Here is a 22,430-nt window from a genome sequence, read left to right as displayed (position 1 = left end):
TGGCAGCATTTCAGCGGAGGTCCTGAAAAAAGGCAGATTTGATCTTCTTAAGCACAGTCATACCCTGCTTCTTAAAATATGTGGAAAAGAGGAAATCTTGCGCTGCTCAGGGATAACTTAATTGTGTCCATATTTAAGAAGGGAGAGAAGGCAGACTGCGTGAATTACCATGGGATTTCTCTCCAATCGACCATAGGGAAAGCCCTTGCTTTGGTTTTGGCCAACAGACTCAATCCTGACAGAAAGCATTCTTCCTGAGTCTCAGAGTGTATTTTGCCCAAGCAGAGGCACCACAGACATGATTTTCATCACTCGACAGCTGCAAGAACAATGCAGGGAACAAAGTCGACCATTATACATGGCCTTCATAGACCTCACCAAAGCTTTCGACTCAGTAAACCGTCAGGTCCTAAGGGGGTCTAACAAGGATGTGTCATCGCTCCAACACTATTCTCCATCTTTGTTGCTGCTATCCTCCACCTTATCTGCATGCCTGACTCTCGCCTCCCAAAACAAGTCCTTTATTGCCAGCTTGTTGAAGGGAAGCGGGCCCCGGGAGGCCAAAAGAAGAGGTTTAAGGATAACATCAAGGCAAACCTGAGGAAGTGCCACATAGACCGCAAGTCTTAGGAAGACAAGGCAATAGACAGGACGAGATGGAGAAATCTTGTCCGTGAGGGTGCTGCACAATATAATGATGACCTCCACCATGCTGCACAAGACAAGCGCAGACTCAGGAAGGAGGGAGCCACCACCAAACAGGTCATTCCCATGTCAATACTGCACCAGAATAATTGGGTCCAGAATTGGCCTCTATGCCCACCTGAAGACCCACAAGGTCCAAGAAGGAGGACAGTCATACTCGACTACGAGTGACCGCCGATGATGGTGTTTTATATTTATGTATTTTTATGCCGCTTGTGTGTGTTTTTAGGTTTGCATGCGTTTTTTAATGTCTGTGTATGTTTTAGGATGTTCGTGTGTGTTTCATGATTTTTGTGTGTTTTTAGGAGGTTTGTGTGTGAGTTTTTTATGATGTCTGTGTTATATTTCTGTGTTTTATGAAGTTTGTGTGTTTTTATGCTGTTTATATGTATTGTATGATGTTTGTGTTTTTATGAAGTTTGTGTGTGTGTGTTTTACGCTGTTAATGTGTGTATAATATTGTATAATTTCTGTGTTTTTGAGCGTTTGGACGTTGCCACTTTGGACTTTGGAGGAAACCAGAGCACCTGAAGAGAACATGTAAACTCTGCACACAATGCTCCCAGGGTTAGGTAAATTATTTAAGAAATGTAATTAATAATGTTACTCAATATTTATTATAATGTGCTTCTTTAATTTTCTTCATATTATGAAAATTATACTTAAAATTAAAAAAAAAAAACTGATTGTTTGGTTCCTGTGACACATTTCTGTGTCAGTTTAGGCAAGTCTGTGCTTGTCCCTGAGAGAGAGAGAGAGAGAGAGAGAGAGAGAGAGAGAGAGAGAGAGAGAGAGAGAGAGAGAGAGAGTCGTTCGTCAGACGCTCGTGAAGCAGCGGTTCCAACGACCCTCACGCGGACAGTCCCGGATGTCCCTCTGACGTCACGCGGTCCGTTGACCGGAGCCGGTTCTTCCTCGTGCCGTGGGTTCGTGTGTGGATTTAGCTGACGGCGGGTTCGGGTTTTCCCGGCGGCGCTCGGAGCTCTTCGTCATGGGTTTCTACGGCACGTTGAAGCTCATCTTCTACAAAGTGAGTGACCGACGCCGGTCCGGGACCACCGGGACCAGCGGGAGGGCCGGGTTCGGGTTTGATTTACTGCAATGAAGGAGCTGAAGGGCGCAGAGCGCGTGCGTGCGTGCCACCGAGATGACGAGGCGTTTCTGTGCGCGCGTGCGTGTGTGAACCACTGCGGAACCGGCATCACGTGACCACCTCCATCCTAATAATATTAATATTAATAATAATATTAGTAGTAGAAGTAGACAATTAGGTTCCCTCCCACCACAAAACTAATTTCATAACAAACCTGTTTTTTATTATATTATTATTGGGTTTGTTCTCTTTACAAAACAAATGGTACTGTACATTTTACATGTTTTATTATTATTATTATTATTATTAATAATAATATTAGTAGTAGAAGTAGATAATTAGGTTCCCTCCCACCACAAAACTAATTTTATAACAACCTGTTTTTTTTTTAAGTCTATTTATTTTTCTATTTTATTATTAATATTAACGGGTTCGTTCTCTTTACAAAATAATGGTACTGTACATTTTACATGTTTTATTATTATTATTATTATTATTATTATTATTATTATTAATAATAATAATAAAAATAATAATAGTAGTAGAAGTAGCCAATTAGGTTCGCTCCCACCACAAAACTAATTTTATAATACATCTCTTTTTTATTTTGCTATTATATTATTATCTGGTTCGTTCTCTTTACAAAATAAATGGTACTGTAATTTTTACATTTATAATTATTTCTATTATTATCATTATTATTATTGTTATAAATCTTACAACAATAATAAAAAAAAAATTGTTCTTTTTTTTTTACCATGTCTGCATTTGTTGTCACAGGTTGACACTCCTTGTAGTGTGTATTATTATTATTATTATTATTATTATTATTATTATTATTATTATTATTATTATTATTATTATTATTTTGCACTATGCTGTGTTCTGCTGTACCAGTGACATATATTATATAGTAAAGCAGGGGTTCTCAACCATGGGGTCGGGACACCATTTAAGGTCGTGAGACACTGGGAGGGGGATCCCAGATGCCCTCAAGAAATGAAGAATATTTTTTGAACATTTTGAACTTATTTTTACCCTTTTTCTGCAACTACACCAAACTTGCCACATTTTAACTTATTTTCATCACTTTTTCTTGCCATATTTTTGCTCCTTTTGCCATTTTAACCACATTCACCATTTGTCATGCCCATTATTTGCCAGTTTAAGGAATTGTTCCAATTTTGACACTTTGAACCCTTTTTAACTATTTTTCTGTCTGTTTTTGCCCACTCTAATTTTCAACTTTTAACCAATTTCTGTGGTTTTTAAAATCCCATTTCACCACCTTTTCCACGATTTTTGTTCACTTTTAACCCATTTTATGTCTGATTAAAACAAGTATTTACATCTTTAAGATCACTTTTTACTATGGCACAAATAATAATAATTTTCCTGGATAACAGTGGATATTATTCAGATGAATAAATAAATGTTGACTATGACTAGAGAGAGTATTTAAAGATACTTTATAATTTATGTCACGACAAAAGCTGTTCTCACTGCGATAGAGAATGTAAATATATATGATAAACGCAGATATTTTAATTCATTTATTATTTTCCTATTATAATAACAATTATTTATTAATTAGTTACTGTAATTAATTTTACTAATTTAAATGTGTGATTTTGATTCCAATATCAGGTTTGATTTGATGCGTAAAACTAATGAAAACCCCCTAAAACCGAGAGTCTTAAGCTTGTTTATTGTTTACATCATTACTGTAATTATTATTCTTACTGCTGTTGTTAGCGTTAGCATTAGCGTGCAGCTTTTGGACCACAGTTGGCTTTCTCATGCTAACACCTGAGCTAGTGTGGAATGAGCTGAACACACAGTTTTACACACACACACACACACACTCTGGGCTGTCAGTGTGTGACTACATGAGCCGCTCTATTTTAAAGCGCTGCTGCACGCCAACATTCCTGTGATTTTCTGCATTCCTGCGTTCATTCAGGGTCGTCTTCTCATCTGTGTCTCACAGAAAGAAGAAAGAAAACTAACACAGATTAAAGAAAAAAAAGAAACTCAACCAAACCATTGATTATTTACGCCCCAGGAAACTTTTCACGGCGCTCTGAAATAAACTGAAACATTCCGATTTCACGTTCATTAAATCTACAACGTAGAACAGTTCCTGCTCGTGCTGCATCTGTCTTTGCTGCTCTGCAAAACCAGACACTTTTTATTTTGAGAAATCAAAACAATCCCCCTTCAGAATAAAAGCACATTTCCCTTCTTTGTGAGAGCGGGACGTGATGTTAAACTGTCCTTTGTGCCAAAAAATGCTATAGTCTGCTCTGTTAGGGGAAGAAATGTGCAAATTTGTCGACCATCATCCACAGGTACCTGAACGCATCACAGCGTCACCACAGGTACCTGAACACATCACAGTGTCATCCACAGGTACCTGAACACATCACAGTGTCATCCACAGGTACCTGAACACATCACAGTGTCATTCACAGGTACCTGAACACATCACAGCGTCACCACATTACCTGAATGCATCATAGTGTTATCCACACTGGTACCTGAATGCATCACAGCATCACCACAGGTACCTGAACACATCACAGTGTCATCCACAGGTACCTGAATGCATCACAGCATCACCACAGGTACCTGAACACATCACAGTGTCATCCACAGGTACCTGAACACATCACAGTGTCACCCACAGGTACCTGAACACATCACAGTGTCACCCACAGGTACCTGAACACATCACAGTGTCACCCACAGGTACCTGAACACATCACAGTGTCACCCACAGGTACCTGAACACATCACAGTGTCATCCACAGGTACCTGAACACATCACAGTGTCATCCACAGGTACCTGAACACATCACAGTGTCATCCACAGGTACCTGAACACATCACAGTGTCATCCACAGGTACCTGAAAGCATCATAGTGTTACCCACACTGGTACCTGAATGCATCATAGAATTACCACAGGTACATGAATGCATCACCACAGGTACCTGAACGCGTTACTACAGGTGCCTGAACACATCACAGTGTCATCCACAGGTACCTGAACGCATCATAGTGTTATCCACGCTGGTACCTAAATGCATCATAGCATCACCACAGGTACCTGAATGCATCACAGCGTCACCAGAGGTACCTGAACACATCACAGTGTCATCCACAGGTACCTGAACGCATCATAGTGTTATCCACAGGTACCTGAACGCATCATAGTGTTATCCACAGGTACCTGAACGCATCATAGTGTTATCCACAGGTACCTGAACGCATCATAGTGTTATACACAGGTACATGAACGCATCATAGCATCACCACAGGTACATGAACGTGTTACCACAGGTACATGAACGTGTTACCACAGGTACATGAACACATCACAGTGTCATTCACAGATACCTGAATGCATCATAGTGTTATCCACACAGGCACCCGAATGCATCATAGCATAACCACAGGTACATGAACGCGTTACCACAGGTACCTGAACACATCAGTGTCATTCACAGGTACCTGAATGCATCATAGTGTTATTAACACAGGTACCTGAACACATCACAGTGTCATCCACAGGTACCTGAACGCATCATAGCATCACCACAGGTACCTGAATGCATCACACTGTCATCCACACAGGTATCTTGAAGGGTCACGTCACATTTTCAAATTGGGATTTTCCAATATGGCGAGGCCATATTTAGAATCCCTGAGGTACAAAACCTGAGAAAAGTGTTTTTGATTTTTGGTTGGCTAAAGGCTAGTAACAGAAAAACCTGTTTTTGGGTGTCTGCCATTTTTGAATAACCCAATATGGCGACCCATTTGAGAATGGGTTCTCGCTCCTCACAGATTACAATCCAGTAGGTCATGTGTGCAAAATGTCATGCTTTTAGACAAATTAGCACGATCCCTCCTTTAAATCCCCCTATCACCAATAGTACTCAAAGAAAAAGTTACTAGTTTCTCTGATTGGTCTGCTGTGATGTGATGCATTTGATTGTTGTCTGGTCATTTTATTTTTTTTGTAGTTTCACAATGTCTGTTTATCATTTTAAAACAAAAAAAAAAAATGATTTACTCAGTAACGGTTGGGTGTAGAAATGTAATGAATTACTTTACTTCTTTTAAAACATACTTGAGTACAAGTCAAATGACTGATTTAAAAATTTAGTATGCATAACATGAGTACTTGTAATCTGTTACTTTCACCTCTGCGAGACACCCTCATCAACGGTGGCCAACTACAGGGTGAACAAGCTCTGCTAAATCTCGTGTATTTGAGCTGTTTTCTGTTTTATTTCCACAGATGAAGAGGAAGTTGGATCACGGCCCAGACGGACGGCTGTTTCCATCGGGGAAAAAACACTGCAAAGGCAGCGGATACCTCAGGTAAGCCCCGGCCCTCCACACAAGGTAGAGCTACACTATTGGACATTCTCTTTTAATTTTCCTTTCAATGGATTATTTTATTTTTTATTTCATGAAGAAAAAGAAAGAAAACATGAAATATGAAAACAAAAAATCCCCAAATAATACATAAAAATATGATAAAAAAATAAAGTAAAACATTGTTGAAAAAATATAAAAACATAAAAAAATAAGAAGAGGAAAAAAATGAAAACGTAAACATGCCATAACTGCTTTGCTAAACATGCTTTAGCATCTCTGCTAACCTAAACATGCTGTAGCTGCTTTTCTAAGATAACGCTCTTACAAATGCTGTAGTTGAATATAGAGCTGAACGATTTTGGAAAATATCGTTCAGCTGACGCAGGGTGGGGGTTCCGAGCGATGGACCGCATACCCCCGCAGACGGCGGTGCATCCCCCACGAATGTGCCCGTGCCGAGTCCGTTGTGGCCCTCAGAGCGGGCAGCGAGACGCTTTGCTTGTCACTTTTTGGTTCTTAACTTTATGCAGTGTCAGCATCTGTCCAGCCTGAGGCAGTTGTGCCACAGCGTTCTTGTCTTATTTTTTTCAAAATCACAGCCTTTGTGGTCAGGAAATGTCATTTTATCATATTGCGATTTATTTGCAAATGCAGTTAATCGTTTAGCCATAGCTGAAGTGAAAACGTAAAGGAACAAGAAGATATAAAATGTAAAAATGGTTAAAACACTAAAAATCTCCTCATGTCCTCTGTTGGTTTCTTTTCCTCAGCCCCTCCAGCCTGGTTCAGGCTCCGCCCACTACCTTTGGTGACCTGAGGCTGGCCAATGGGCATTCAGCTCAGCGGCGGCGTGTTGCGTCTGGCCCGCCCCCCTCTGGCCTCCAGGACTGGCTTCACACCTTCCAGGTGGGTTAACGAGTTCAGTTTAGTGAAATTTAAGCTTTTTTTTTTTGCTGTTTTGTGACTTTTTGTTATTTTTTGTTCTGTATATTTTGTTAGTTTTTTTTGATAATTTTGTTCTTTTTGTTTTTTGTTTTTTTAATATTTGTTGTTTTTGTATTTTTGTTATTGTTTTGGTTTTCTGTTTTACAATCATTTTCATAGTTTTCTTGTATTGTTGTGTGTGCGTGTGTGTGTCCACTCACTGCACACACACAAAGCAAACACAACTAGGAGCCTCCAGCTGCTCTTATGTAACTCAGTACACACACACACACACACACAGACGCAGGTACGGTACTTGGGTTTTTAACAAAATAAAACACCAGGAAATGTTAAAAATATTTTAAATAATACATTAAATAAGTGGATTTAATCTTTTTTAGGTGAATTACTGCCACCTCCTGGACTGGAGTGCAACCTCTGGGTTCGAACCCAGATACTGTAGTTCATTAATTACAAAAGGGATTCTCAACCTTCGGGTCGCCATACACTGGGAGGGGGTCACCAGATGCCTTTGAGTAACTAAGAATATTTCTTAAACAATTTGAGCCCATTTTTGCTCATGTTTCCCTTTTTTATGCAACTACACCAAACTTTTTTAACCTATTTTCATCACTTTTTCTTGACATATTTTTGCTCCTTTTAATGAATTTTTGCTACATTATTCCCATTTCTGACTCTTCTCCATCACATTTCAACGTCTTTTTTGCAAATTTTTTCCACTTTCAAGACTTTCCACCACTTTCCCACCTAATATCGCATATGTTGACCCATTATTGTCACTTTTAACCTATTTTCATCATATTTCATGCTTTTTTTTTTTGCCAATTTAGCCACATTCACTTTTTGTCATGCCCATTATTTGCCAGTTTAAAGTAATTTTTCCAATATTGAAACTTTGAACTGTTTTTACCACTTTTTCTCTCTGTTTTTACCCACTCTAATTTGCAACTTTTAACCAACTTCTGTGTTTTTTTAAATCCCATTTCACCACCTTTTCACAATTTCTGTTCACTTTTAAATTAAAACAAGGATTTGCATCTTTAAGATGACTATGTACTATGGCCTAAATAATAATAAACGTTCCTGGATAACAGTGGATATTATTCTGATGAATAAATAAATGTGGTTGTCACAGATTCATAGAACAATGGACCATAATTTTACTGACTTTATGGATGGACCCCAAAAATCTCTCCCCTTTATTCCCCCTTATAGATGGTCCTGTCTCCACATGACTGTTCTTCAATGTTCATGTCTGTGTTCAACCACCTTCAGCTACAGTGGGGGACCTTTATTTTGGGGGTCACGGCCTGAAAGGGTTGAGAACCACTGCCTTAAAACATCAACATAGTTCACTTTGACCTATCTGAACATCTGAACATCTGCGTCTCTTCTCAAAGTTTGTGCAGTTGTTTCTTCACGGTTGTCCTCTCGTTGGTGTCCTGCAGACGTGGAGCGGCCCTGAGAGGCTGTTGGCTCTGGACGAGCTGATCGACCGCTGTGAGACCAACCAGGTGAAGCACGTGATGCAAGTGATAGAACCGCAGTTCCAGAGAGACTTCATCTCACTGCTGCCCAAAGAGGTACGACACACACTCCCGCTAACCACAGCTAACAACAGCTAGCATTGTCGACTTTAGTCAGCTGATATATGCTAACAACAGCTAACATTAGGTAACATTGATTCTAACCAGCTGACGTTTGCTAATGTCAACTTTAGCCAGCTGACGTTTGCTAACATCAACTAACGTCGACTTTAGCCAGCTGACGTTTTCTAACAACAGATAGCATTAGCTAATGTTGACTTTAGCCAGCTGATGTTTGCTGACGTCAACTTTAGCCAGCTGATGTTTGCTAACAACAGCTAGCATTAACTAACAACAGCTAGCATTAGCTAGCCTTAGCAACGTAGACTTTAACCAGCTGACGTTTGCTAACGTCAAATAATGTCGACTTTAGCCAGCTGACATTTGCTAATAACAGCTAGCATTAGCTAACCTTAGCCAACATAGACTTTAACCAGCTGATGTGTGCTACCGTCATCTAACGTCGACTTTAGCCAGCTAACGTTTGCTAACAACCGCTAATGTCAACTTTAGCCGATGGACGTCACCTTTAGTAAACTAATGTTTGCTAACAATAGCTAACGTTGACTTTAGCCAGCTGGCATTCACTAACAACATATCGCATTAGCTAAACTTAGCCAATGTAGACTTAAACCAGCTGATGTTTGCTAACAACAGCTAGCATTAGATAACGTAGACTTTAGCTAACATAGACTTTAACCAGCTGACGTTTGCTAACAACAGCTGCCATTAGCTAATGTCAGCTTATGTTAGCTGATGCTGAAGACAGCCTAAAGGGATGACTTGGATGTTGAAGTGCTGCTGTTTACTTCATTGTTTCCATGTTTGTTTACTTGTATTTTTCCATGTTTCTTTGTGTTTGTTTACATGTTTGTTTACAGCTGGCCCTGTATACACTGACCTTCCTGACTCCCAAAGACCTGCTGATGGCGGCTCAGACCTGCAGATACTGGAGGATCCTGGCAGAAGACAACCTGCTGTGGAGGGAGAAGTGTCGCGAGGAAGGTGAGGTTGGTTAGCTAGTTAGCTAGTTGTTTGTATTGTTTTTCTTTGTTAGTGTTTTCTTTCTTTTAAATATTTCCTCTGAAACTCATACAAACTACTGAGACTAGTAGTGCGTAAGTGTTGAAGATGACAGATAAGACGCTAGTTTATTATTCCCAAATGGAAATTAAAACATTCAGCAACATATTTTGTTTGTTTTGGCACAAAGAGAGGACATGACTGCTTTGCTAAACATGCTTTAGCATCTCTGCTAATCTAAACATTCTGTAGCTGTGCTCTGCAAAGCTAACTCTACTATTCATGCTGTAGCTAATCGGCTAAGCTAACTCTCTTAATCATGCTGTAGCTGCTCTGCTAACCTAACTCTCCTAAACATGGTGTAGCTACTTTAATAAACATGCTGTAACTAATCTGCTAAGCTAACTCTCCTAAACATGCTATAGCTGGTCTGCTAGTCTAACTCTCCTAAACATGCTGTAGCTAATCTGCTAAGCTAACTTTCCTAAACATGCTATAGCTGGTCTGCTAGGCTAACTCTCCTAAACATGCTGTAGCTAATCTGCTAAGCTAACTCTCCTAAACATGCTGTAGCTGCTCTGCTAAGCTAACTCTCCTAAACATGGTGTAGCTACTTTAATAAACATGCTGTAACTAATCTGTTAAGCTAACTCTCCTAAACATGCTGTAGCTGCTTTACTAAGTTAACTCTTCTAAACATGCTGTAGCTAATCTGCTAAGCTAACTCACCTAAACATGCTGTAGCTGCTTTGTTAAGCTAACTCTCCTAAACATGCTGTAGCTGCTTTAGTACGTTAACTCTTCTAAACATTCTGTAGCTGATATGCTAAGCTAACTCTCCTTAACATGCCACAGTTGCTTTACTAAACATGCTGTAGCTGCTTTAACAAATGTACTATAGCTGCTCTGCTAAGCTAACTCTTCTAATTACGCTGTATCTAATCTGCAGAGATCGGGTAAATCTCACTGTACTTGAACGTTCCTTGCTCAATGCTCGTAAATAACTTGTAACTGCTCTGCTAAACCTGCTACTCAAACTACAGTACGACAGTGGCTGCATTTCCACTACCCTTGGAAATGCGCAAAATCTAAATAGCGCAATAAAAACTGGTAATGGAAACATCGAAATTTCGAAAAAACTCTCAAATTATCGCAAAAAATGTTTTTACGCTTTGATGAGGAGGTATTTCAGTCGTTTCGATATTGAAATGTGTCGCAAAAGTGTTATGGAAACACTTTTTCCGCAAATACACGACATAGGACGTGACGTACCTGATCACATGACCACTTCTCTCAGAGTAAGCATGACGCTGTACGGTAAGTATGGACAGAAGAGGAGACCCAGACATTTCTTAGTAAAAAAATTATTAGTGCCACATTAGGCGTGAATCAACAAAGGAATGTAGAGTGTTATAAAGAGGTGCGCCGAAGTCTCACGGGATGAGATTTCAAGGGATTTATGAGGCTCCAGCCCAAAACAACGTTTAATGGAAACATGTTCAAAGTGCAATTCTACGTTGTCGACATTTAGAAATATTGCTTTTATTTTGCGAAAATCTGTAATGAAACCCAGCTATTGACATTCCATAGTTAACTAGCATGTTATAATCATAACATCTTTCTTACGTGTCTGAGCTAAAGTTTTCTTTATAAACATTAGGGACAGCATTGATCGTTAGCCGTGTGGCGTGTTTTAATGCTAATAAAGTTGTGTTGGTTTTTGAATGTAAAGCGGACGAGGCCGTCGTCGCTCAGCAGATACCTTCAGGGTGCGGTCGAGTTAATCTCCTGAAACTCTGTGTGTGTGTGTGTGTGTGTGTGTGTGTGTGTGTGTGTGTGTGTGTGTGTGTGTGTGTGTGTGTGTGTGTGTGTGTGTGTGTGTGTGTGTGTGTGTGTGTGTGTGTGTGTTTTCAGCTGCAGGAGTTTGAGTCTCAGGTGTGTGGGTGAAAAAAAAACCACACACACAATTAGAAAGCAGTATGTCACAGACGTTTCTTTCTATGAGTGTAACACACACACGACTACTGCATTGCGCTGAATGAAGGAGGAGTGTGTGTGTGTCGTTGTGTGTGTGTCTGGGCGTTCTGCCAGTCAGTCGGGATCCGTTGGCAGCTCAGCAGTCATACCAATGAGGCAACTCTCACTACCGCGCTGACATACTAATGAAGCTAGCTGCAGTACTTCATCATCATCATCATTACCCTTTTATTATACTTTAGATTTTATATTATATTATATTTGGTGGTGGGACTTGATTTAAAAAAAAAAAAATCTAATTAATTAGAGACTTTGTAATTAATTAATCTCGATTAATCTAAATTAATCGGATAACAATATTTGACACAAGAAGCAACGTTTTTCCCATTTAAATGTATTTTGTTATCTGACTGAATCAATGTTGTTCACAAAGCACAAACCTAAATGTAACTGAGCTATATTCATGCTTTTTGAGATTTATTTTGTAAACTTTCTAAAGCAAATGATGAGTTTGTGACGTTTGATTTTATCCCCGCAGGAATCTCGGAGAACGTGGCGACTTCTCCGGTCAGCCCGTGGAAATCGTCCTACATCAGACAGCACAGGATAGAGTCCAACTGGAGGAGGGGCGACGCACGGGAACCCATGGTACACACACACACACACACACACACACATACACACACACACAGACACAGACACACACACACACACACACACACACACACACACACACACACACACACACACACACATACACACACACACAGACACAGACACACACACACACACACACATTATCTGACTGTGTGGTTACTACGTGCAGGTGCTGAAAGGTCACGACGATCATGTGATCACGTGTCTCCAGTTCAGCGGCAATCTGATCGTTAGCGGCTCGGACGACAACACGCTGAAAGTCTGGTCCGCCGTCACAGGAAAGGTATACAAGCTTTTACTTTGAAGGGTCGCGTTTTAATTCTCAATTCAAACAAACTTTTATTCACTTCTCCACTTTGAAGTTGGCCGCTTTCAATGAATTTAGCGCCGTCAGTCGAGGTGTGTGTGTGTGTGTGTGCGTGTGTGCGTCCGTGCGTGTGTGTTTGCATGGGTGTGTGCGCGCGTGTGTGTGTGCGTGTCTGTGCGTGTGTGTCAGGTTGTCATGGAAACTGGTTAAACTTATTTTCAGTTGAATTTAAAGTCGTTGCTTCGTCCCTGAAAAAGGGGGCGAGCGAGCAGTGAGTGAGCAGAGAGAGAGAGAGAGCACACACCTGCAGGCCATGGCCATCACCATGGTAACCAGCTGCTCAGAACACACACACGTGTCACGTCAGTAAAGAATGTGACACAAACCTGTGTGTGTGTTTGAACAAACATGTTCAGTTTGTGCTAATAAAGCACTTTAAAAAAAATCAACTTTGTAGCTGTTTGGCGCTTTAAAAAGCCCTGCCCCCTCCCCCCTCCACTGTTACCATGGTAACTGCCTTTCACTAGTTTCACACGTGTTTATTTATTTATAACTCAGGATAAAGCTTAGTTTGATAGGTTGATGTAAATCAGACATTGGAAACTGGTGAACATTTTAAAACGTCGTTATTATGAGACAGTAAGTCTTAATTATTTGATATAAAGTCATTGTAATGAGATAAAAAGTTGTAATAATGAAATAGAAAGCCATAGAACATGTAGGCCCCAAAGCAAACACACAAAATAACTAAAGAAAAACCACTAAATGAAAAACATGCAGAAAATCAGAGAAATACACAAATGGAAAACAAAAGTACACAAAATAACAACAATAGTATACAAGGGGGCAACAAATATACACACAAAAATACAACAAATGACTCAAAAAAAGTCTAAAAAATTGCGGAAGATAACACAAAAATGAACATACGAAATTACATTTGTGTCTCTCTGTGTGCGTGTGTGCGTGTACATGTTAAAGTAAACTGTGCGTTGAACTGATGACATCATCAACATCTTTGCCCCTTTCTCAGTGTTTGAGGACGTTGTCGGGTCACAGCGGCGGCGTGTGGTGCAGTCAGATGGCAGTTGCCACGGTGATCAGTGGCTCCACCGACCGAACGCTGCGCGTGTGGGACGCCGAGAGCGGGGAGTGCACGCACACGCTGTACGGACACGCGTCCACCGTGCGCTGCATGCATCTCCACGGCAACAGGTAACACACACCTCTGACCTACAGCAACACTCGTCTCCATGACAACAGGTAACACACACACCAGGGTTGGGGGTCAATTATAATTGTAATAGCGTACTTGGTAATTAATTACAATCATAATTAGGGGGCCAAGCCCGCGGGGCCAAGGAACTGCATATGTAAGCATACGCGGTTCCTAGGACCAGCGGTGCTAGGAACCCTATTGTAATCGTTCCGATTATTATAAACGTTACATTTTATTTTTCCCCCGGTAAAAGTAGTGCTGCAGGCTAAACCGTGCAAGGTAGGGCCATGCCCTTTGGGGGTTGGGTCCAGACCACCCCGCGTACCTTGGACGCAAAAATTCACATATGTCTGCTAGCAGGTGGCGCTATAACAAAGGTCAACGCGTTTTGGTCAATAACTCCCACACCGTTTGTTGCAAATTTAAAACCTTCATATCCACAGATTCCTTGAATAGCACTGAATCACCTGGGCTAGGCCACGCCCATTTCCGCCTGAACTTTTGTCGGAGCAAAATTGCAAAAACTGTAAAACATACTTTTTCGAACTCCTCCTTGGGGTTTTGTCCAATCAGCGTGAAACTTGGCACATAGAGTCTTCAGTTGGACGTGATATACAGTTAACTAAATGAGTTTGTCCGGGTAAATTATGCGCAAATTATTAATGAGTAAAGTTTTCTAGCTAGCGATAAAAATGCGAACTGGCGCATATCTCGGTCAAAATAAATGCTAACAACACCAAATCTTAGATCCTTAGTTGGCATGTGACTGTGAGGAAGTGCGCCAAATTTTAATGATGTAGGCCACTAGGGGGCGCTACAAATAATGAATATTTATATCTCCTAAATGACAAGACCAATTTTTACCAAATTTGGAGGGTATGATCTTGGGTCCCCCCTGAGGCAATATCTCAAAGTTATTTGCGATTGGTCAAAGTGGGCGTGGCTTTTTACATCATAACACATAAATAAACAAACATTTATTTCTGCTGAATTATTATGTTGAGGGCAGTGAAATTTACAGGGTAACTATAGAAGAGCACAGAGATCACCCATACCAAAAAGTGCACCACTAGGTGGCGCTAAAATGGGTGCAAGCGCATTTTGGCCTGTAACTTTTCCACTTTAAATAACATCTTCCAAAACGTTGTATCCACCTGTTCACTGCAAATGGCACGTTGGCCTGTGTCCTGACGCTCGCCACAAGCCCGTCATCCTTCGTGACGTACTTCCACGGGCCACAGTTCTAGTTGTAATTGAGTTCAGATACTTTACTTTGTAATTGTAATTGAAATGGAAATTCTATAAAAACTGTCAATTACAATGTAATTAAACACAAACCTGTGGCAACTATGTTACAGCTCTATGGTTTACACATACGTAGTTAATAATTATTCAAATATGTTTCAGATCAACTTTTTCCACTTGCGGTCAGTTCATTTTTAACTTGTAATTATGAAATAGAAATGAAAAGTCACAAGATTAAAAAAGTTCTTTTAAGATAGAAAGTTTTAAATATTAGTAAGTTGTATTTATTAGATATTAAGTCATTATTTTGAGATAAAAAGTTGTAATTATGAAATAGAAAGCCATAATTGCGAGATATGAACTGGTAAATAATGAAATAAAAAGCCAATAAAAGCGATTGGCCGATCTTTGCATATTTTTTTTCCACCGATCTTTTCTACCTCTGCACACCCCTTAAAGTTTGTCATAGAGTAATTCACTGTCCTCTTCTACTGTGAGATGACTGACAGGCCCCACCCACCAGCTCATGTGTGCATGTGCGTGCTGCGCATGCCTCTGCTACACAGGACAACAACAACAGTCACCTTTTGGAGCACGGTTAGCTTAGCATGTACGCAGTAATACACAAAAAAAGAGAGCATAGGATCGCAATTTCTAATTCCTGTAACGAGGAAATAAGTCATGGTGGAGCTGCAAACAAAATGCTGACTCATTCACTAAAAGACACCACCACACCGCTGAGTGTGGAGCATTTGAAGCTAGAAATCAAGCTAATGCTAAAGCTAAGCTAACGGAGCAAACAGCCAGTGGAGTGCTGTTAGAGCTTGTGATCAGTGAAAAGAACAAAACGACTATGAAGAAAATGATGGAGTTTACGGCTTTGTACATAAATAAAAACCTCACACTAATGTATAAGTGACTGTAATAAGTGTGAGAACAACTAACCTGTGTCATGTTTATTCTGTTATTACACGTTGACTTATGAAAATTTTACACATGCTGCACTTTATTTGTTTTTAGAATGTTTGACTTTTAGAAGCTTTTATCTTGTAAACTGTTGCAGAATATTTTTAGATGAATAATTTGACTTTATTGGTCGTTTAAGATGTTTTTATAGTTTGTCCTGTAGATTATTATTATACCATCTACCCCAAACCCTGTCATTTCCTTTATTTGTTAAACTAAACACTGCTGTACGCTTTATTTTAGCCAAAGAGCTCTAAACAGGTCTGTAGTGTAACTTGTTGGACACATTTATTTAGCTTTTTAAAATAAAAAAAAATGAAAGGCTAAAAAAAGTGATATAATTTAGTATTTTGGACAGCAATGTTCTAAACTTTTAATTTATATTTGAGATAACTAGCTCATGTGGAGTTAAAACAACACGTTTCGTAGATATTGTTCAATGTTTTACAATAAAATAAAAAATATTGATGATCTGCCAGTGCACCCCTAATAGTAAGTCTTAATTATTAATTATAAAGTCAGTATTATGACATGAAAAGTTGTAATTATTCAATAGAAAGCCATAATTGTGAATTGAGAAATTAAGTCGTAAATAATGGAATTAAAAGTGATTATGAGATTTTAAAAAGTCAGTATTTTGAGATAGTAAGTCTTGATTATTGGATATAAAGTCCATATTTTTACTTGTCACACTTTCATTGGCCTCCCCCTGGTCTCCATGGAAACCATTGAAGACATCTACACACACACACATAGTCCCATGCTGACGGTGTCTCTCTCTTAGGGTGGTGTCGGGGTCCCGGGACACCACGCTGCGTGTGTGGGACGTGTCGACGGGCCGCTGTGAGCACGTGCTGACGGGACACGTGGCGGCGGTGCGCTGCGTGCAGTACGACGGGCGGCGCGTGGTCTCGGGAGGATACGACTGCATGGTGAAAGTGTGGGACCCCGAGACAGAGGCCTGTCTGCACACGCTGCAGGGACACACCAACAGAGTGTACTCGCTGCAGGTGACCAATCACACACAGGCAGCACCTGACCAATCACATGCAAGCTGCATCTGACCAATCATGGACTAATAATAGACTGATAATGGACTAATAATGGACTGATAATGGACTAATAATGGACTAATAATGGAATAGGACTAATAATAGACTGATAATAGACCAATAATGGACTAATAATGGACTGATAATTGACCAATAATGGACTGATAATGAACTAATAATGGACTAATAATGGACTGATAATAGACCAATAATGGACTGATAATGAACTAATAATGGACTAGGACGAATAATAGACTAATAATGGAATAGGACTAATAATGGATTAATAATGGACTGATAATAGACCAATAATGGACTGATAATGGACTAATAATGGACCAATAATGGACTAATAATGGACTAGGACTAATAATAGACTAATAATGGACTGATAATAGACCAATAATGGACTGATAATAGACCAATAATGAACTAATAATGGACTAATAATGGACTGATAATAGACCAATAATGGACTGATAATGAACTAATAATGGACTAGGACGAATAATAGACTAATAATGGAATTGGACTGATAATAGACCAATAATGGACTGATAATAGACCAATAATGGACTAATAATGGACTGATAATTGACCAATAATGGACTGATAATGAACTAATAATGGACTAATAATGGACTGATAATGGACTAATAATGGACTGATAATAGACCAATAATGGACTAATAATGGACTGATAATAGACCAATAATGGACTGATAATGAACTAATAATGGACTAGGACGAATAATAGACTAATAATGGAATAGGACTAATAATGGATTAATAATGGACTAATAATGGACCAATAATGGACTGATAATAGACCAATAATGGACTGATAATGGACTAATAATGGACCAATAATGGACTAATAATGGACTAGGACTAATAATAGACTAATAATGGACTGATAATAGACCAATAATGGACTGATAATGGACTAAAAATGGACTAGGACGAATAATAGACTAATAATGGAATAGGACTAATAATGGACTAATAATGGACTAATAATGGACTAATAATAGACCAATAATGGACTGATAATGGACTAATAATAGACTAATAATGATGGATGAATGAATGATTTAATGCTAAAGTGTAGCTGTTGTCTCCACAGTTTGACGGTGTGTTGGTGGTCAGTGGATCGTTGGACACGTCCATCAGAGTGTGGGACGCAAACACAGGTTCAACCATCACAACACACACACCCAACGCTCTTTGAAGCCAGTCAATCATTGGTGGGCGTGTCTTCCTCAGGTGGGTGTGTCCAAACGCTGACGGGCCACCAATCGCTGACCAGCGGCATGGAGCTGCGTGATAACATCCTGGTGTCGGGCAACGCCGACTCCACCGTGCGCGTTTGGGACGTGCGTACGGGACAGTGTCTGCACACGCTGCAGGGTGAGAGACCACAGTGGGTCACCTGACATCAGGGTCACTTGATCAACATTCATATCAGCGTTTAGAAAAACCACCAATCAGAACAGCAATAGGAAAACAGGGTCGCTTTAGGTGTTCATGTTGTTGTTTCACGTGTTTGTAATTTAGTGTTTATGTTGTCGTTTTTTGTGCTTTTAGTGTAATTGTGTATTTTTAAAGTCGTTTTGTGTATATTTGTTGTTGTTTTGTGTGCTTTTGCAGACATTTTGTGGGTATGTTCTGAATCTAGATTGGCTCTTACCACGCAAACTTCCAGGATTTAATCAGTATGTGCTGGACTACGAAGCTCGCTAACGTCTTACTGAGCTAAATCATCATGGAAACTTATGCTGAATGGATAGCCTGGTCGGGAGCAGGTTTAGCTCTGGCTAGGATTTTAGCGAGTGATGAAGTCCCGCCTCCTGACCAATCAGTTCTCTTAGAAAATGTGCTGTCCAATAAAAGGTCATGTGTTTCCATTGCTTTAGTCTGATATGTGTTTCCATTGCTTTAGTCTGATATGTGTTTCCATTGCTTTAGTCTGATATGTGTTTCCATTGCTTTAGTCTGTTATGTGTTTCCATTGCTTTAGTCTGATATGTGTTTCCATTGCTTTAGTCTGTTATGTGTTTCCATTGCTTTAGTCTGTTATGTGTTTCCATTGCTTTAGTCTGTTATGTGTTTCCATTGCTTTAGTCTGTTATGTGTTTCCATTGCTTTAGTCTGATATGTGTTTCCATTGCTTTAGTCTGATATGTGTTTCCATTGCTTTAGTCTGATATGTGTTTCCATTGCTTTAGTCTGTTATGTGTTTCCATTGCTTTAGTCTGATATGTGTTTCCATTGCTTTAGTCTGATATGTGTTTCCATTGCTTTAGTCTGATATGTATTTCCATTGCTTTAGTCTGATATGTATTTCCATTGCTTTAGTCTGATATGTATTTCCATTGCTTTAGTCTGATATGTGTTTCCATTGCTTTAGTCTGTTATGTGTTTCCATTGCTTTAGTCTGATATGTGTTTCCATTGCTTTAGTCTGTTATGTGTTTCCATTGCTTTAGTCTGTTATGTGTTTCCATTGCTTTAGTCTGTTATGTATTTCCATTGCTTTAGTCTGATATGTGTTTCCATTGCTTTAGTCTGATATGTATTTCCATTGCTTTAGTCTGATGGACTCCACCCTCTCCTTCAGGTCCCAACAAGCACGGGTCGGCCGTGACCTGCCTGCAGTTCTGCAGAGGTCTGGTTTTATCCAGTTCTGATGACGGAACGGTCAAACTGTGGGACCTGAGGACCGGGGTGTGGCTGAGGGACGTGGTGGCTCTGCAGAGCCGGGGCTCAGGTCAGGACACACACACACACACACGCTCTGTTAAATCATTAATAAATATTTTTGTTTCATTTAGTGTATTCTTTCATTTTCCTGCTCTTTGTGTGGACTTTTTTCTCTCATATTGTGTGTTTTTGTTGTCGTTTTGGATGTTTTTCATGTTCTTATTTTTTCTGTTCCGTGTGTTTATTAGCATATTTTCTTTGGTTATTTTTGTGTATTTTTCTGCCATTTTTAGTTTATTTTGGTTTTCATTTTGTGTGTTTTTACCGTCATTTTGTGTTTTAGTCATCAATTTGAGGATTCTTTCATTTTTTGTCTTTTTGTCGTCGTCTTGTGTATTTTTCCAGTTCTGTTTTGTGTGTTTTCTTGTCGTTGAGTGTTTTTGTGTCTATTTGCATATTTTTTTGGTGTTTTTTTTGCCATTTTGTGTGTTTTCTGAGTTGTTTTCTCCACGTGTGGCCCATGTCCAGATGTAGCACATGTACGACAGTAAAAGTGAATGATCCATTTAGAACCGGATCTATGTTTTAACCAATAACGTGCCCCCATACAGGGGGCGTGGTTTGGAGGATCCGGGCGTCCGACACCCGGCTGGTGTGTGCTGCCGGCAGCAGGAACGGCACCGAGGAAACCAAACTACTGGTGTTGGACTTTGACCTGGAGGACAGCCGACAGGAGGCAGACTGAGTGGGGGGGGGCGGAGCCTATTAAGCTTCCTCCTTCAGGCTTTTTGAGACATTTTAACTTTAATCCTACGAACTCGACCGGATCTGTCCGGAATGCGGCGAAAAAGCATTGAAGAAGACGACGGCTGAATGTTTGATGGACCAAAAACTCAAAACGTGGATGTTACAGGTTTCCATGACAACGTGGGAGTGTTTGAGTCGTACCGGAACGTACGGATTACTTGAATGTAAGGAGGGCGTTTACATCGTTTACTGCTGCTGAACCATCGACGACCAATCAGAAGCTACTCGATCTCACGCCGTCGCGCAACATACGCTAACCATTACCGACAACCATTGCCGACAACCCAGAGTCAGTATTCTCCACAACGTGCACGCGACGCTCTTTCACGTTTAACGGATTAACTAAAAACATTTTTTTTAAAAGCCTGAAAGGCTGAAGAAACCACAGGTTGAACACCATTTCCCTGCTTTGTGCAACACAGAGGGTTAACCAACGAATCAGAGCCTCACAACTGCAGCTCTGATTTAAAATGATCTATAATCAACCTGTGGTCCATGGACTGTTTTAGATATGGGTCATTCTATGACATTTCAACAAATTTTCAGGACATCCCACACACTTTGGTCTAAAAAAATTCAGAGTTTTTTACCAATTGTTCCTTAACTATTCAATAGTCCCACTGTACAGTTTTAGTTTAGTGAGGGGGGGGTGGGGGGTTTGTGTCGTTTTTTGTGCGTCTTCATTTTTTCTTCCATTTTCAGCTTCCTATATCTCAGGAACTACAGCACAAGGAAACTGAAATATGGTATAGTAATACAGCTCCACCTACTCTCTCAGAATATACAAGTGAAAAATGAATAAACAATACAGGATTATATGACACAATGGCCTCATGTAAAAGATTTTCAATATTTGCTGTTATTTGAGTGGCTAAGTTGTTTAATGAAGGGCCAAACATGTTCCAGACAGACATGTCCACCAGATCGGACATATAGCAGATATTTTTATATATTCGGATAGAGTAGGTGGAGCTGTATTACTATATTAAATTCCATTTCCCTTTGTGATGTAGTTTCTGAGATATTGGAGGCTGAAAATGAAAGAAAAATAAGGACGTGCAAAAATTGACACATGGCTCCATATCTGAAAAAGTTGAAATGACATGGAATGACCCATGTGCAGGGGTGGACTGGGACAAAAATTCAGCCCTGGCGTTTTGTGTCCAGACCAACCCACTACATTATCAGTGACAACACCTAGAAGCCATTATTACGTCAGTGATTCTCAACATGTGGCTCTTTATGTTTTCATTTTAATCATTATTCCCCCAGAAAACCTTAAAAGGGGGGAAACTTTTAACTCCTTTTTACCTGTTTTCATTTGGTCATTTTGCAACTTCCTTTGTCCCATTTTTGCCCTTTTTCAAAAAGTTCTGACACTTTTTTCAGACATAAGCTTCGTTTTGTCAATAAATGTCCCTTTTTTCTATTTTTTTATCCATTTTTGCAAGTTCTTTTTGACACTTTTATCCATTTTTTTGTCCTTTATTTATTTTTTTGGCCACCTTTTAACCAAATAATCTATCTTTTGCCCAATAAATACCACTCATTTCCTTTTTACCCTACATTTAGCCTTTTTTGTGCCCTTTTTTTTACTATTGTTTGCCACATTTTGCCTATGTAACCTACCTTTTTCCATTACATACCAACTGGTTCCTCTTTACTTGCCCATTTTTTGGCCACTCTTGACTGCTTTTGGCCCATTTTAGTCACTTTTCACTCTTTTCTTGCCACTTTTGGACCATTTTTGGTCAC

The 22,430-nt window shown here is 39.8% G+C and overlaps 1 protein-coding gene across 1 annotated transcript; it reads left to right on the top strand.

Moving 5' to 3' along the window:
• Window positions 1–1,512: 1,512 nt before the first annotated feature.
• Window positions 1,513–21,295, top strand: LOC114480313 (F-box/WD repeat-containing protein 7-like). The gene is made up of 13 exons (XM_028474341.1): window positions 1,513–1,735; window positions 6,107–6,189; window positions 6,960–7,095; window positions 8,583–8,717; window positions 9,602–9,725; window positions 12,259–12,368; window positions 12,547–12,660; window positions 13,718–13,899; window positions 16,899–17,124; window positions 18,293–18,359; window positions 18,433–18,576; window positions 19,786–19,935; window positions 20,480–21,295. The coding sequence occupies exons 1-13, from the start codon at window positions 1,697–1,699 to the stop codon at window positions 20,611–20,613; spliced, it is 1,644 nt and encodes a 547-aa protein (XP_028330142.1). The 5' UTR covers window positions 1,513–1,696; the 3' UTR covers window positions 20,614–21,295.
• Window positions 21,296–22,430: the final 1,135 nt, after the last annotated feature.

The sequence above is a fragment of the Gouania willdenowi genome, chromosome 18, assembly GCF_900634775.1.
Source record: "Gouania willdenowi chromosome 18, fGouWil2.1, whole genome shotgun sequence".
In the NCBI taxonomy this organism is placed as follows: domain Eukaryota; kingdom Metazoa; phylum Chordata; class Actinopteri; order Blenniiformes; family Gobiesocidae; genus Gouania; species Gouania willdenowi.
Note: the sequence above shows the minus strand (reverse complement) of the source record. Positions and strands in the feature narration are given on the sequence as shown.

Bases quoted from the DNA above. Each gene is read 5' to 3' on its own strand.
- LOC114480313 (XM_028474341.1), top strand. From the start codon at position 1,697: ATGGGTTTCTACGGCACGTTGAAGCTCATCTTCTACAAA. The intron at 12,369-12,546 runs GTACACACACAC...TACTACGTGCAG, and splicing joins GCGACGCACGGGAACCCATG to GTGCTGAAAGGTCACGACGA. The intron at 17,125-18,292 runs GTGACCAATCAC...TTGTCTCCACAG, and splicing joins ACAGAGTGTACTCGCTGCAG to TTTGACGGTGTGTTGGTGGT.